Here is an 18464-nt window from a genome sequence, read left to right as displayed (position 1 = left end):
GACAAACATGAAATTCTAGGTGTAAGGCTAATTTCTAAAGAAGGTTCGTATCCCACTATCGGCAGCCCTGAAAATGGTTTTCCGTGGTTTCCCATTTTCACACCAGGCAAAATGCTGGGGCTGTACCTACCGAGCTCGATAGCTGCAGTCCCTTAAGTGCGGCCAGTATCCAGTATTCGGGAGATGGTAGGTTCGAACCCCACTGTCGGTAGCCCTGAAAATGGTTTTCCGTGGTTTCCCATTTTCACACCAGGCAAATGCTGGGGCTGTACCTTAATTAAGGCCACGGCCGCTTCCTTCCCACTCCTAGCCCTTTTCTATCCCATCGTCGCCATAAGACCTATCTGTGTCGGTGAGACGTAAAGCAATTAGCAAAAAAAAGGGGGGGGGGGCTGTACCTTAATTAAGGCCACGGCCGCTTCCTTCCAACTCCTAGGCCTTTCCTATCCCATCGTCGCCATAAGGCCTATCTGTGTTGGCGCGACGTAAAGCCCCTAGCAAAAAAAAAAAATTTCTAAAGATAATAGGCAACCTGATATCTTTGGAGTGTACAGATCGGGAAAGGATAGCGCTGACACGGATTCAGAATTATTTGATAAGATAATCAGCTATATGGGAAACGACATGGAAAGGAATGATTGTAGCGGGAGATCTGAATTTACCAAATGTCAATTGGCAAGGAAATGTGAATGACAGGAAGCATGACCAACAAATGGCAAATAAGCTAATATGGAAAGGACAGCTGATTCAGAAAGTGATGGAACCAACTAGAGTGCAGCTCAATATGCCTGCTAGTTCATTGGATGATGAGGAAATCGAAAGAATATATGAAGAGATTTAATACAATATGTAAAAGGTGATGAGAATATAATTGTGATGGGAGACTGGAATGCAGTAGTAGGCCAGAGAAGAGAAGGTAATACAGTAGGAAAATTGAGATTGGGAGAGAGGAATGTAAGAGGAAGTCTGCTGGTTGAATTCTGCACTGAGCATAATGTAGTCCTTCCCAATACTTGGTTCAAACACCACAAATGACGGCTGTACACGTGGACGAATCCTGGAGACACTGAAAGATATCAAATAGACTTCATTATGATTAGGCAGAGATTCAGAAACCAGGTGTTGGATTGCAAAACTTGCCCAGGAGCAGATGTGGACTCTGACCACAACTTATTGGTAATGAAATGCCATCTGAAGTTGAAAAAAATTGAAGAAAGGAAGGAAAGCAAGGAGATGGGATCTAGGCAGGTTGAAGGAAATGTGTGTGAGGGATTGTTTCAAGGAACATGTTGCACAAGGACTAAATGAAAAGGCTGAAGGAAACACAATAGAGGAAGAATGAATAATCATGGAAAATGAAGTCAGTAGGGCTGCTGAAGAAATGTTAGGAAGGAAGAAAAACCCAACTAAGAACCAGTGGATAACTCAGGAGATACTAGACCTGATTGATGAACGACGAAAATACAAGAATTCTAGAAATGAAGAGGGCAGAAAAGAATACAGGCGATTAAAGAATGAAGTGGATAGAAAGTGCAAGGTAGCTACGGAAGAATGGCTGAAGGAGAAGTGCAAGGATGTCGGAAGGTTGTATGGTCCTAGGAACGGTAGATGCTGCATACAGGGAATTCAAAGAAACCTTTGGAGAAAGGAAATCTAGGTGTATAAATATTAAGAGTTCAGATAGAAAGCCACTTCTAGAGAAAGAAGACAAAGCAGAAAGATGGCAGGAACATATCCAACAGTTGTATCAGTGTAAAGATGTAGATGATTTGGTTCTGGAACAAGAAGAGGCTGTTGATGCTGATGAAATGGGAGACTCAGTTTTGATGTCCGAGTTTGACAGAGCTCTGACAGACCTAAATAGGAACAAGGCACCTGGAATTGATGACATTCCCTCTGAATTACTGACAGCCTTAGGAGAAACCAGCATGGCAAGGTTATTCAATTTAGTGTGTAAGATGTATGAGACAGGAGAAGTGCCATCCGATTTTTGGCAGAATGTTGTTATACCTATTCCCAAGAAAGCTGGTGCTGACAGGTACAAAAACTACCGCACATTAGTTTAGTATCTCATGCCTGTAAAATTTTAACATGTATTATTTACAGAAGAATGGAAAGACAAGTTGAAGCTAAGTTGGGAAAAGATCAGTTTGACTTCAGAAGAAATGTAGGAACACGTGAAGCAATCCTGACTCATATGATCATAGAGGATGGAATTAAGAAGTACAAGCCCACATACATGGCATTCGTAGATCTAGAAAATGCATTTGATAATGTTGATTGGACCAAGCTATTTAAGATTCTGAAGGTGATTGGGATCAGATACCGAGAACGAAGAATTATCTACAATCTGTATAAGAATCCATCTGCAGTGATAAGAATCGAGGGCTTTGAAAAAGAAACAGCAGTCCAGAAAGGAGTGAGGCACGGCTGCAGTTTGTCTCCCCTCCTTTTCAGTGTTTACATAGAACAGTCAGTAAAGGAAATCAAAGGGGAATTAGGGAAGGGAATCTCAATCCAAGGAGAGGAAATCAAAACCTTGAGATTTGCCGATGATATTGTTATTTTAATTTGAGACTGCAGAAGATCTCAAGAAGTTGCTGAATGCTATGGATGAAGTCTTGGGTAAGGAGTACAAGATGAAAATAAGTCCAAAACAAAAGTAATGGAGTGCAGTCGAACGAAGGCAGGTGATGCAGGAAATATTAGATAGGAAATGAAATCTTAAAGGAAGTAGATGAATATTTTTACTTGGGTAGTAAAATAACTAACGATGGCAGAAGTAAGGAGGACATAAAATGCAGACTGGCACAAGCCAGGAAGGGCTTTCTTAAGAAAAGAAATTTGCTCACTTCAAACATTGATATAGGAATTAGGAAGATGTTTTTAAAGACTTTTGTTTGGAGCGTGGCATTGTATGGAAGTGAAATATGGACGATAACTAGCTCAGAAAGAAAGAGAATAAAAGCTTTTGAAATGTGGTGTTACAGAAGAATGCTGAATTTGAGATGGATAAATCGAATCACGAATGAAGAGATACTGATTTGAATTGGTGAGAGGAGATTGATTTGGCTAAATTTGATGAAAAGAAGAGATAGAATGATAGGACACATCTTAAGACACCCAGGACTTATTCAGTTGGTTTTTGAAGGAAGCGTAGGTGGTATGAATGGTAGAGGTAGACCAAGATATGAATATGACCAGCAGATTACAGCAGATGTAAGATGCAGTATTTCCATAGAAAGGAAAAGGTTAGCACAGTAAAGGGTGGCATGGAGAGCTGCATCAAACCAGTCCATGGACTGATGACTCAAACAACAACAATTAAAAGTACAATTTGATATTATATGATGATGATATTTCAAACAGAAAACATATCATTCTGTTTTTGATTAAATGTTATATATTTCAGGTATAATCTATCAACAGCTTTTTTCTTTTCCATGTACAGTATTTTCTAATTTATTAGTCTTGCAATAGTTTTGCCAGGCTGAAAAACTTCACAGTTATAGAATGTGAAACAGTCATGGTATGGTGAAATATTTATTGTAAGAGTATCTATTACTGGAATAATTGGAATTCATTTCTTTCAGGGAACCAGTAGCAGCTCCTCATCAAATAGCATTTTGAAAGGTGGAACAAGTGGAACAAATGTATCAGCTGCTTCCGTGAAGTCTCATATTTCTGGATTCTCAAAGTTTGGATTTATAACCAATTGTAGGGTGTTCAGAGGTAAGTTCTTTGTAGTGTAAAACCTAGTATGATTTCTGATACTATAATTCGATTCCTTTAAAATCCTGAGACTAGAACAGGACATTTGGTCTACAACAGAAGTAGTCTGATGTCAAGATTCTAAAATTGATTTTATGTAATGCTACGTTCAAGCTATATAACTAGTGTTATATCTCTGCCGTGGAATGTAATATACTTGTGTTGAATCCTTGAAAAGGTCTCTTCTCTTCCTTTGGTAGTAGTGTATTGAAATCATACAGTTAGGGAAGCTAGCTTATTTCTAGTGTAGTTTGGAATAAATGTACTAATTAGTGCAACTCTGGAGGAGAGTTATTGGCAGATATAAATTTCCATGTAATGCTGTAGTGACATGTCATTATGTAACCATAATTGAATAATTATAATTTCATAAAGCTGAATTTTAATTACAGTTTTCTCCAAGTCGTATTTTAATGTAGCCAGGCTGAGTAGCTCAGATGGTTGAGGCGCTGGCCTTCTGACACCAACTTGGCAGGTTTTATCCTGCCTCAGTCCGGTGGTATTAGAAGGTGCTCAAATATGTCAGCCTCAATCAGTCAATCAATCAATCAATCAATCAATCAATCAATCAATCAATCAATACTGATCTGCAATTAGGGCAGTCACCCAGGTGGCAGATTCCCTATCTTTTGCTTTCCTAGCCTTTTCATAAATGATTTCAAAGAAATTGGAAATTTATTGAACATCTCCCTTGGTAAGTTATTCCAATCCCTAACTCCTCTTCCTATAAATGAATATTTGCCCCAGTTTGTCCTCTTGAATTCCAACTTTATCTTCATATTGTGATCTTTCCTACTTTTATAAACGCCATTCAAACTTATTCGTCTACTAATGTCATTCCACGCCATCTCTCCGCTGACAGCTTGGAACATACCACTTAGTCGAGCAGCTCTTCTTCTTTCTCTCAGTTCTTCCCAACCCAAACATTGCAACATTTTTGTAACGCTACTCTTTTGTCGGAAATCACCCAGAACAAATCGAGCTGCTTTTCTTTGGATTTTTCCAGTTCTTGAATCAGGTAATCCTGGTGAGGGTCCCATACACTGGAACCATACTCTAGTTGGGGTCTTACCAGAGACTTATATGCACTCTCCTTTACATCCTTACTACAACCCCTAAACACCCTCAGAACCATGTGCAGAGATCTGTACCCTTTATTTACAATCCCATTTATGTGATTACGCCAATGAAGATCTTTCCTTATATTAATACCTAGATACTTACAATGATCCCCAAAAGGAACTTTCACCCCATCAACGCAGTAATTAAAACTGAGAGGACTTTTCCTATTTGTAAAACTCACAACCTGACTTTTAACCCCGTTTATCAACATACTATTGCCTGCTGTCCATCTCACAACATTTTCGAGGTCACGTTGCAGTTGCTCACAATCTTGTAACTTATTTATCACTCTATAGAGAATAACATCATCCGCAGAAAGCCTTACCTCCGATTCCACTCCTTTACTCATATCATTTATATATATAAGAAAACATAAAGGTCCGATAATACTGCCTTGAGAAATTCCCCTCTTAATTATTACAGGGTCAGGTAAAGCTTCACCTACTCTAATTCTCTGAGATCTATTTTCTAGAAATATAGCAACCCATTCAGTCACTCTTTTGTCTAGTCCAATTGCATTCATTTTTGCCAGTAGTCTCCCATGATCCACCATATCAAATGCTTTAGACAGGTCAATCGCGATACAGTCCATTTGACCTCCAGAATTCAAGATATCTGCTATATCTTGCTGGAATCCTACAAGTTGAGCTTCAGTGGAATAACCTTTCCTAAAACCGAATTGCCTTCTATCGAACCAGTTATTAATATCACAAACATGTCTAATATAATCAGAAAGAATGCCTTCCCAAAGCTTACATACAATGCATGTCAAACTTACTGGCCTGTAATTTTCAGCTTTATGTCTATCACCCTTTCCTTTATACACAGGGGCTACAATAGCAACTCTCCATTCATCTGGTATAGCTCCTCCGACCAAACAATAATCAAATAAGTACTTCAGATATGGTACTATATCCCAACCTATTGTCTTTAGTATATCCCCAGAAATCTGATCAATTCCAGCTGCTTATCTAGTTTTCAACTTTTGTATCTTATTGTAAATGTCATTGTTATCATATGTAAATTTTATTACTTCTTTGGCCTTAGTCTCCTCCTCTATCTCGACATTATCCTTGTAACCAACAATCTTTACATACTGCTGACTGAATACTTCTGCCTTTTGAAGATCCTCACATACACACTCCCCTTGTTCATTATCCCATTGAGCCCTGCATATTTGTTGGATTGAAACTGCATTCGTGCTGGGATTATTTTGGAGGAAATATAGTGTCGATTCATGTCATGAGAAATTTCTTACTTACAAGACCATTAAAGATTTAAATATACATGAAAACAAAAGGCTTTCATACCACAAACTGCGGAACAAGGAATGCAGTTAAACATTTTATTTTATTACCATCACGGGTCCGTACTCAGTCCACCTGCTGAACTGTAACACGGCCTTCGTTTTGCATTTCCTCTTCGATTTCCACATCTATTTGTTCTTCAGGAGCATTGCTCACACTAGTACTAATATTACTACTAATTTTACTGAAAAAATACATTCCTAATCATCATTACTTCCTAAAAGGGGTTATATATCGGTAAATATCAGTTCTATACTGGCAGCCATCTTGTTTAGAAGCGAATCTCAAAGTCGAGAGATAGCCCACTTCAAACTAATATTACCAAGCACACTATCGATATATATTAGCAAAGAGCATATAACACTGCAAAGAAAGAATCCGTACACAAATCACAAATGCAACCCACTCTGCCATCTCTTGAGGAAAAGTTGAATTACATAGTAAAATGAGACAACGGAACAGTTCCGTGGTCTGGCATTTGGTCCACCGAGACGAAGCACGGAACGGTTCCGTGGCTCGGGCCCAATGAGTTAATTATTCCTGGAATGTCCTTCTTGGAACCTGTTTCTGCCTTGAAATACCTATACATACCCTTTCATTTTTCACTAAAATTTGTATGACTGCCAATTATGCTTGCCATCATGTTATCCTTAGCTGCCTTCTTTGTTAGATTCAATTTTCTAGTAAGTTCCTTCAATTTCTCCTTACTTCCACAGCCATTTCTAACTCTATTTCTTTCCAGTCTGCACCTCCTTCTTAGTCTCTTTATTTCTCTATTATAATAAGGTGGGTCTTTACCATTCCTTACCACCCTTAAAGGTACAAACCTGTTTTCGCTTTCCTCAACAATTTCTTTAAACCCATCCCAGAGTCTGTTTACATTTTTATTTATCGTTTTCCACTGATCATAGTTACTTTTTAGAAACTGCCTCATGCCTGCTTTATCAGCCATATGGTACTGCCTAACAGTCCTACATTTAAGACCTTCGTTTCTATCACATTTATTTTGAACTACCACAAAAACAGCTTCATGATCACTAATACCATCTATTACTTCAGTTTCCCTATAGAGCTCATCTGGTTTTATCAGCACGACATCCAGGATATTTTTCCCTCTGGTTGGTTCCATCACTTTCTGAATCAGCTGTCCTTTCCATATTAACTTATTTGCCATTTGTTGGTCATGCTTCCTGTCGTTCGCATTTCCTTCCCAATTGACATCTGGCAAATTCAAATCTCCCGCTACAATCACATTTCTTTCCATGTCGTTTCCCACATAGCTGACTATCCTATCAAATAATTCCGAATCCGCGTCAGTGCTACCCTTTCCCGATCTGTACACTCCAAATATATCAAGTTGCCTATTATCTTTAGAAATGAGCCTTACACCCAGAATTTCATGTGTCTCATCTTTAACATTTTCGTAGCTTACAAATTCTTCTTTCACCAGAATGAACACTCCTCCTCCCGCCCTGCCTATCCTATCTCTACGAAACACACACTAGTGCCGTGAAAAAATTTCTGCATCCATTATGTCATTTCTCAGTCATGATTCAACTCCTATTACAATATCTCTTAAATATATATCTATTAAATTACTTAATTCTATTCCTTTCCTTACAATACTTCTACAGTTCAAAACTAACAATTTTATGTCATCCCTACTTGATTTCCAGTTCCCTGTTCCCTTATCACCGCTCCCTAGGCCATCCCGTTTCCCTGAATGTACCTCCCTATTACCCTTCCAAACAAATTTCCTAACTTGTACGTACCACTGCGGTTTAAATGAAGGCCATCTGAGCGCAGATCCCTATCTCCTACCCACCCACATACCCACTCCATAGTCTCATTTGAATCCCCAATCACCCTCCAGTCAGTATCCCTTCTACACAGTATTCCACTAATAACAATCTCCGCTTTCTTAAACTTCACCCGTGCTGCATTTACCAGATCCCACACATCTCCAACTATGTTGGTACTTATATCAGCTTGCCTTACGTTGTTGGTACCAACGTGAAACACTACCACCTTGTGACAGTAGATTTACTATCGTGGGTTATGATTTACTGGCACGTAAAAGAACTCCAGCAGGACTAAATTTTGATGCCTCGATGTCTCTGAAAACTGTAAAAGTAGTTAGTGGGATGTAAAGCAAATAATATTATTATTGTATTGTAATGTGTCTGATATATAATGCCTAAGGTGTGCTGAATAGCTATCTACCCTTAGCCTACATCACAAATTCAATAAAAATCAAGATGTTGAGTGATTAATTTGTTATTGTGTTTATGGAGTTAACTCCTGGCACCAGTTGTTGCTATGGACCCCCTCCCTCGCCATGGTGCTTCCTGCTGTTCACTGCAGCTCACACCGACTTAGGCTACTTTGAAAACCATGGGTGTGAAACATCTCTTTCCTTGACTTTGACATCATTCATTACACCTCACTAAATACTCCAACAATCACAGACACTACAGTGCACAGTGCTAACAACTGTTCCTGAGCTGTGTTGGCAACCAAGTGCTGCCATAATGCTAAAAGTGGGCTTCACAGGCACAAATGAATTGTTCATTTCCAGTCAACAGTTACAGAATTTTCAGAAATTCTCTAAATTATGAAAAGGTCAGTTATTTTCCTGTGTGTTCATTGTTTCTTTAGCATATTCGTGAAGTAATTCCTTGCTTTCTAGCTCTCAAACTGGGATATGTTTCCTGCTAAACAAAGTACAGTAGAACCTCGATAATTCGAAATCGGTTCATTCAAAATCCTGCCTAATTCGAGGAAGCTCTCGTTCCCGGAAACATGAGATACAGTTTTGCATGTTATTTAAATTGTTTAATTCGAAATACGGATAATTCGTAATTCGAAGTACAATGTCGGCCCCATTACCGAAATTCAGACTTTTAATTCGAAACTGCCTTTACATTTTAAAACAATAGTATGTTACAGAGTAATTTCAACTCGAAATTTATCCGCCCCGCGTCATAATAGAATGCGCGTTCCGGAACGTGGCAGGGTAGCTTTCCGCACTTACACGCACTTCGGTGGGTCTACAGTGCGCTTCATGATTGCTAAGTTGAATGAAATCGGAATTCTTTTGTATTCAACCTTTTAAGGAACGCCGTAATATCACGCAACAGGCAGTGTGCGGAAAAACAGAATCCGCGAACACTGGCGATGCCGACAGTTGACGAAAAAACGTAGCTCGTATAATAAATTCGTAGGCACCGAACAGTATTGTCATTGCCGGTGAAACTGCATTGCTTTATTTTAATGCAAGCCCAAACGGTCTTATGGTTTTAAATGGGTCATAGTAGTGCGTTGCAATGCACATGGGATGGAAGCGAGAAACTTTATCCCCTCGTCATAGGAAAGTTCGATAAACCACAACGTTTTCAGGGCGTCGGGCACTTTCCATGCCAGTACAAAGCATCTAAAAATGCAAACAGTACAGAAATCCAAAAAAATATGCATTTACACAGGGGGACCGGCATAATTTATCCTCATCTTTGAATTGTGTGATTTTTTTTCTTCCGTTGCGTGAGGTTGTTTGTCAGTGATTTATCCAAGTGCATTATTTGAACATTGTAAATGCACCTTGTTGGATACATTTCGGAAATAGTTTTTTTCCATGGCATTTGAAAGGTTTAAACTGTGAATCGAGGTGATTGCATGTATTAATGGGGCTTAGAATACTTTGTGATGCGGCAAGTGCTTACATTTCTGAAGTACGAGAGAAGTGCCATGGCGGGAAATCGTACAAGGATAAAGTCATAGAAAAGTTCGATTTTAAGGGCATCGGGTACTTCCTTTGTAAATACAAGGCATCTAAAATGCATACAGTATAGTAATCCAATTAATAAAGCACTTGCACATGGGAGCCAGCATAGACTTCTCCTCGTCTTTGAATCGTGCTTTTTTTTTTTTCTTTCTTTCTTTCGTTGTGTGAGGTTATGTTTGCCACTGAGATACCCGAGTGCATTACTTGAATACTATAAATGCACCTTCTTGGATACATTTTGGAAATAGTTCTTTTTCCATGGCATTTGAAGGGTATAAACTGTGAATCAGGGTTAACTGCATGCAGTAATGGGCCATAGAATATTTTGTAACGCTGCAAGGGTTGGTACTTCTGAATTGCGAATTGGCGGTTAATTCGAAATCACGTAATTCGAAGTCCAATTTTTGAGTCCCAACGACTTCGAATTAACGAGGTTTTACTCTACTTCTGCTGTGGACAGAATTTATACATAGCAGAGCTTCCTCCATCTACTAAAGGAGTCTTGTAAATATGATTCTTCATGTGGCTGTCAGGAAAAGAATTATTGGTTTTAAATCACTATGGCGAAATGAGTGGGCCATCCTGACTTATATATCTCACCTTGAATATTGGACAAAGATGATCTCGAACAGAAAGTGCAAAGTGTGGTAAAATGCCATTGTGTTGAAACCACAGGTTCTATGGTACGTCTTCTAAGACCTGAAGCAATATTTGTAGCAAGGATTAAAACTACTATTGAGGTATTTCTTCTAGCATCAAATTCAGGTACATGTGATCAGTTAAAATATGTAGAACCAAGTAAGTGGCCGAATTGTTTGGGTCACATAGCTATCAGCTTGTATTTGGGAGATAGTGGGTTCGAACCCCACCATTGGCAGCCCCAAAGATGGTTTTCCATGTTTTCCAACTTTCTCACCAGGCAATTGCTCGGGCTGAACGTTAATTAAGACTATAGTTGCTTCTTTCTCACTCCTAGCATATCCTATCCCGTCACCACCATAAGACCTATCTATGTTCGTGCAGTGTAAAGTAATTTTTTTTCATGATGTAGGAGGAGGCATGGTTCAGTAAACAGCCATGTTCTTGCTTTCTCTCATCCTCTTTATATGGCCAAACTACCTAAGTTTTTAGTCTGAATTTCTTGATTTAAGGCATTAAGATTTTCTTCTTAATTCTCTTTCCGTATCTTATTCTTCCCTGTCATATTATGCAAGAACTTCATGTCTGAAGCCTATAGCGTGGTTTTGTTTCTCTTATTATTATTATTGATATTTGCTGTAACGTCGCACCGAAACAGATAGGTCTTATGACGACGATGGGACAGGAAAGGCCTGGGAATGGGAAGGAAGCAGCCGTGGCCTTAATTAAGGTACAGCCCCAGCATTTGCCTGGTGTGAAAATGGGAAACCATGGAAAACCATCTTCAGGGCTGCCGACAGTGAGGTTCGAACCCATTATCTCCTGGATGGTTTTCTCTGGCCTTGTACAAAGTTTCTGTACCATATATAATTACTGATGCGAAATAGGTCTTATGAAGTGCCTCATTGCCATATCCTAATAAGAGATTTCTTTCAAGATTGTTTACTTCATAAGTCTGTTGTATCCTCCTGCTTAGTTTTCTGTCTATTCTGCTGTTTTGCCGATTTCACTGTCCAGGTACACCAAATTTTCCACTTCTAAAAGTTCACCATTATTAGTATAATTTTTTCTTGTAATGTCCCTCCTGTAATGTTCTGTTGTGATTTTCATAGCCATCCAGCCAAATATCTAGTGTATTTGCTCATGGACATAAATAGCTCACTTGGAACTTGTTTAGAGAGTCATGATGAAAGGTGATCTTGAAAGGGCTGCATTTGAAACCGCAGTAAAAAATATTGCACAGGAAGGAAATTGTAATGTAAAACTCTTCCTTTCCAACAGATACAAAGGAGTAAGATATTTCCTGAGAACACAGTATCCTGATATTGAATGTGAATTTGATGTTTGGCACATATCAAAAATATAATGAAAGAGATAAAAGCTCTCGATAAAGAACATCTGTAAGTTCAGGTGTAGAAGACCAGTTTAAATAATTAGTTCTGTGTCAATTGATAAATTTAATTTTGCACTACGTACAAAATGAACACAAGTGGTTAGAAAACAGTGATGGAAATCCTGTGAGCACGATACATTAATGGAGGAAAAAGAGAGGGAGAAAATGTAGATTGAAGAAAATTCAAATGAATATGAAGCCTTGAAGAAAATTGTTTCAAATAAATCTTTCTAAAAGATGTAGAACATATAAAACATTACGTTCACACCAGAAGCTTAGAAAGTTATCACAATCGTCATTTGAAATACAGTAGAACCCTGCTTAACCGAAATGCTGTGGCAAAATTGTATTTTAATGTTTTGTTTTTATCCTTCTTCCTTGGCTGTCCTGCACTTTCTATCTACTTCATTCTTTAATTGCCTCCATTCTTTTCTGCCCTCCTAATTTATTGCATATTTCTAATTTCGTCGTTCATTAGTTAGGTCTAGTATCTCCTGAGTTATCCATTGATTCTTAGTTTATCTTTCCTTTCTTCATAACCATTCTTCAGCAGCCCTACTGACCTCATTCTTCCTGGCTGTCCACTCTTCCTCTATTGTGTTTCCTTCAGCCTTAAAATTTAATCCTTGTGCAACATGTTCCTTGAAACAATCCGTCACACACTTTTCTTTCAACTTTTCTAGAACCCATCTGCTTGCATCCTTTCCTTCCTTTAATTTCTTCTCCTTCAGATGGCGTTTCATGACCAGTAAATTGTGGTCAGTCCACGTCTGCTCCTGGGGAAAGTCTTGCAATCCAACACCTGGTTTCTGAATCTTTGCCTAATCACAATGAAGTCTATTTGATACCTTCCAGTGTCTGCAGGTCTCATCCGCGTATATAGCCATCGTTTGTGGTGTTTCAACCAAGTATTAGTGAGGAAAAAATTATGATTGATGCCGAATTCAACCAGCCAACTTCCTCTTTCATTCCTTTGTCCCAATCTGAATTCTTCTCTTTCTCTTTCTTACCACCTTCACCTGTGAAGACCTGCTAGGGATATCTGTTCTCGGCTGCTTACGAACCATCTTCACGTCCTGGGAATCGACTCTCCGAACTCCCAATACGCAAGAGCAGTTACCGTAGTTACTCATGTATTTGACCCCCCCCCCCCGGCTTTTCGAGACAAAGAAAATTTAAAAAAATAAATCTCGCATATAAGACCCCCCAACGTAATTCGTCAGAAAAGAACAACGATTCCGCTTCGAAGTGGGTACAAATCTTATTGCAGCTCTGATGACATCGCACAAATTTGTGAATAGTTTCGTCCGTACGACCTACACAATGGAAACGTGTCGAATCCACGCGATACACCTGTGTTTCGTAGTTAAGAAATGCCCGCCTCCATAGCGTAGGTCTGCTGCAGCTTTGACGACGTCGCACAAATAGGTGAATAGGCCTAGCTTTGTGTCCGACCCGCGCATTGCAAGCATACATTAGTCATGCTATATGTCTGTGTTTTGTAGTTAATAATGTCTGCCAGCGTAATGGTTAGCACAATTAGTTGCTGTTCTCGGGAGTCTGACTTTGATTCCTGGTACCGTACTGCCAGAGATTTACGAATGCCAGGAAGGTTGATATGTGGTAAAAGCGGTGCATGTAACTCCCCTCCACTGGGGGTGTGTCTAAAAAGAGCTGTGCCACTTCAGGATGAGGAAACAAGTTTACTTTAGTTGAGAAATATTCGCGGCTGTTGCTATTTATACAGCAGGCAAGATCATTAACAAAGTGGTCGTTTAATATCTTGTAACTCGGGCCAATATAGGTGTATGTTTGGAGAGAAGAAAGTTTAAATTGTGATAAAAGCTATCCAATTAAAACTATTGTTTTACTCGCCAATGTACCTAACAAATAATAATAATAATAATAATAATAATAATAATAATAATAATAATAATAATAATAATAATAATAATAATAATAATTTTGTCCCCACATACTTTAAACGATTTTCGGAGATACCAAACAAAACATACTAGGGTACGCGTTAATAAAAAAAGAGACAATGAACGTACGAAGTTAAACATTATGATAATAAAATACATTACCGCCACACCTGTAGATATCCATAAATGCGGTGTATTTTCCTGTGATTTGTTTTTATTCTTTCCGTCGAGGAACTTTTGGCACTATCAGTGTGATAATATACCTAACCTAAACAAAGTGGTCTGTCTTATCTCATGGGCAGCTGTTTACGTAAATCCTGATGTGATAAATGTAGAGAACAAGCATGAAATGTAGGCTACTTAAAAATAATGGTCTGTGTTTCAACAGCCGCAGTTATCAAAACAATGTGGCCAGTTACTATGTATTACATTCGGAAGTACAACTCGTCACATACGCTAGTTATCAGCTTCTACCGGGCGAGTTGGCCGTGCGCGTAGAGGCGCGCGGCTGTGAGCTTGCATCCGGGAGATAGTAGGTTCGAATCCCACTATCGGCAGCCCTGAAGATGGTTTTCCGTGGTTTCCCATCTTCACACCAGGCAAATGCTGGGGCTGTACCTTAATTAAGGCCACGGCCGCTTCCTTCCAACTCCTAGGCCTTTCCTATCCCATCGTCGCCATAAGACCTATCTGTGTCGGTGCGACGTAAAGCCCCTAGCAAAAAAAAAAAAAAAAAAAAAAAAGTTATCAGCTGATGGTTTGGCATGCTGGCATGCCTTCTGTAGCACGGCTTTATTCAGAAGGAGTGGCTTCTGCTACATATACACCAAGACCATCTCCAGAAACCATTTGGGAATAGATTCACACTGTTTAGACTCTATAGTCGGGAACAAAATTATTTTTATAAGGTTCAAAAAGACGGGACCTCGTATGCTCTCGATTGCAGTGCATGGCTGAGCATGGCTAATGCGACTGACGAGATGGCAGTGAAGATTACATCACTTGAATTGCCAACACGCTGGTAGCAGGGCAGGGATGTTGGCGGCGCACGGCGATAATTCAAATGAAAGCAGTGATCAGGTTTACTGTGTGGTAGGCCTACTGCTGAGCTGACAAGAAACAAATGACCGGCCATTAAGTTCTTTTGTATCAATACTTAATTATATGATAACAAGATACCCTTATCCCATCTCTTTTTTCTACGGGGTTGAGTATGAAGTGAGACGAATCTTCATAGTGAGCTTTTACGGCCGTATACCCTTCCTGACGTCAACCTCACCAGAGGAATTAATGAGATGTAACGAATGATGTGATATGAGTAACTAAATCGGACTCTTCTATGTACCATAGGCCTAAAAATAGTGTTCACCATTTATTGTCTTTTTACATTTAGAAATACTGCCTTCCGACAAAAATAGCCAGTATAACTTAAATACATTCTAAGTTTGTTAAATAATAGTATAGAATGGTTACGCGTACAATTTATAGCTCAATATAGCCTAGAAGTCATGTGTTTGCTGCACAAAATTTTGAGGTTATCGCATATTGGACCCCCCTTTACTATTTTTGGCTGTAAAAGTGGGAAAAAAAGGGGTCTAATATGCGAGTAAATATGGTAAGTAGACAACTGCCATGTGGCGGTCCTCCCGGCCTTCATGGAGAGAGGTCGTAGTTTTATGTAGGCTGAGGATAGGTCGTGGAAGATCTATGCATTCTTACCTCCTGAAAAGGAATAACTACCCAGTGTGTTCTTGTGGTGCTGAATTCATTGTTGCTCATAGTGTGTGCTGATCTCTCTGGCCTAAGACGGAACCTCGGCCTGCAGGAGACACTGGAACTCAATACTAACTGATCTTATCTGATCTTATCATTCTCTTTGTGTGAGAGTGGGTTAATAACTTGGTTCTAAATTTCAAGTCCTCAGTGATCTTTTCAGTTAATAAAATCAGTTTCTATCATCATCATCATCATCATTTTCAAATTCATCCCTTTAATAAATAGTTTTAAATTTATTTTAGTTTTGGTTTCCTCTTAAATTGTTATGAGAGGATGGTTGTCTAGTTGTAGCTCCTCTTAAAACAATTATCACTGGGCGAGTTGACCATGTGGTTAGGGGCGCGCAGCTGTGAGCCTGCATCCGGGAGATAGTGGGTTCGAGCCCCACTGTCAGCAATCCTGAAGATGATTATCTGTGGTTTTCCATTTTCACACCAGGCAAATGCTGGGGCTGTACCTTAATTATGGTCACGGCCAATTCCTTCCCACTCCTAGGCCCTTCCTATCCCATTGTCACCATAAGATCTGTCTGTGTTGGCGCGATGTAAAAAAAGAAAATAATCATCACCACCAACACCACCTTGGTCTACTGCTGCATTCCAGTCTCCCATCACAATTGGATTCTCGTCACCTGTTACATATTGTATTAAATCTTCTCTTCGTGTAGTCAAATTTCTTCGAGATCAGCACACACTGTGAGGAACATTGAATTCAGCACCACAAGAATATACTGGGTAGTTTTTCTTCTTCAGAACGTAAGAATGCCTAACCTGTCGTCAGCCTACATAAAACTACATAAAACTAGTAGGCATGTAGGTCTGCAGTATTGTGGTGGGCATTGGCTTAGTGGTGTCTTGACAACAATAATTCTTTCACTGTGCTGATCATAGTAGCTTACCTACTGCCCTATTTTCTTTTTCATTATTACACTAACTCCTGCATTTCCTCTGTTTGATTTTGTGTGTATAATTCTGTAATCGCTTGACCAAAAAAGCTGCTCTTTCTGGCAACGTACTTCACTTACACCAACAACATCTAACTTTAGTTTATACATTTCTCTTTTCAGGTTCGCTAACCTACCACAGTGATTCAAACTTCTAACATTCCATGCTCTGATTCGCAAAAATGTTATCTATCTTCCTGATGACTGCCCCCTCTCGTGTAGTCCCCACTTGGAGATCTGAATGGGGGAATATTTTACCTGGGAAGAAGCCATTATCAGTACATCGTTCATACAGAGAGAGCTGCTTGTCCTCGGGAGTTTGATACGGCTGTAGTTTCCCGTTGCTTTCAGCCGTGTAGCAGTATCAACACAGCTAAGACATGTTAACCCATTGCCTTGTAAAGACAAATTTCCGTCACAGTCTGCGCGTTCCCATAAATGCAGTGACAGAAGTTTCCATCCTCCCTCTTTATTGCTTTGTTGATGTTTCGATTAGGGTTGGGTAGACCGGAACAGTCAGTTGTTCCGAAACATTATGAGCTGTAGGTGGAGTGTTTCGGTACAGTGTGCTGGCACACGGCACACAGGACTGTAACTGCGCAGTAGAGAGACCACACGACATGCTCCGCGTCGGCGGGAAAGTGCTGCTGTACCGGACGTGGTGTGTGTAGTTACTGCCAGCATAAAGCTGCACGGAACGTGAAGGAACAGTCGGAACACTGAAATTCGCACCCAATAATCACGTTTAAAGGCTGCTTTTAGGTTAAGATTTTTTTCTTTCAATATGAAATACACAAAACTAACTGACGTAATGAGGAAAAGGAGACTACAATTTTTTGGACACGTTTACAGAATGGATAACAACAGACTAACCAAGTGCATCTTCAACCTTCTGAATAGTTATAAATCTAAACCCACATGGTTCATTGAAATTGAGAAAGACATGAAAAATGCTGAAATTAAAACAGATACAATCTAAAACAGAACACTTTTTAGAGAAGCCGTTCAAAAGGCAGCGTTTCAGGAGCAGAAGAAATCAACAACTAGAAGAAAGTGGACTGAGGAAGAGAAGGAACGACACTCTCGAAGGATGAAGGAAAATCAAACACAATGAAAAGTAACCAAAGTTGATTCATCCTACCATCCAAATGGGTTATTCAAAAGAAGAAGAAGAATAATCAAGTGATGTTTCAGAACAAATAGCAAATGGTACATTAGTTTATAACTGTTAGGTTTTTCAGTCTGCCAAAACAAATTTTGAGAAATAAATTTATAATCTACCTGAAAAAGAAAACATGTAGTAATGGTATTTATACTTGAGAAAGTAACAACTTAATTAAAACAGAATATTTCATTCTTGAAAAAGCATCATCAGATTCTATCAAATCAGACTCTAATATTTAGAAATGTATGAACATTTATATTTATTTTTGTTTAAATACTTAGGAACTTGAAATTCAGAACTTATCTCCATGAAGTTCTTTTATCTCTCCACTCTAGCATAAGAATGTGAGGTACTGAAAAACCGTTGCCCTGATTTGGGCCAATGACAGTCTAGCCCATAGCCGTACATTTTATTATATTACCCCAGTTTCGGGTGAGGAACCGATGTATTTCAAAATTGTAGTGAACACAGCAGGTTGCATGAAACTAGATCTACAAGTGAGTGAACCAAACAATATAGCAACATCTCCACTCTTTTGAATATCTACAGTATCTATGAACTAACTTAAAATTTTGAAACCTGTAAAAAGTAAGTTCCTCTTTGCTAAAACCATGTTCTGTCACAATTAATATATCCGGCCTG

The 18464-nt window shown here is 39.1% G+C and overlaps 1 protein-coding gene across 1 annotated transcript in view; it reads left to right on the top strand.

Moving 5' to 3' along the window:
- Positions 1 to 18464, top strand: part of LOC136862898 (integrator complex subunit 12) — a 296476-nt gene that overhangs the window by 232103 nt on the left and 45909 nt on the right. The window contains exon 6 of the mRNA XM_067139179.2: positions 3594 to 3732. Within this exon, the coding sequence (XP_066995280.1) occupies positions 3594 to 3732 (139 nt within the window). The remainder of the gene's footprint in view (positions 1 to 3593; positions 3733 to 18464) is intronic.

This window comes from Anabrus simplex, chromosome 2 (genome assembly GCF_040414725.1).
Source record: "Anabrus simplex isolate iqAnaSimp1 chromosome 2, ASM4041472v1, whole genome shotgun sequence".
NCBI classification, from domain to species: Eukaryota; Metazoa; Arthropoda; class Insecta; order Orthoptera; family Tettigoniidae; genus Anabrus; species Anabrus simplex.
The sequence above is the reverse complement of the archived record's forward strand: the minus strand, read 5'-3'. Positions and strand labels throughout refer to the sequence as shown.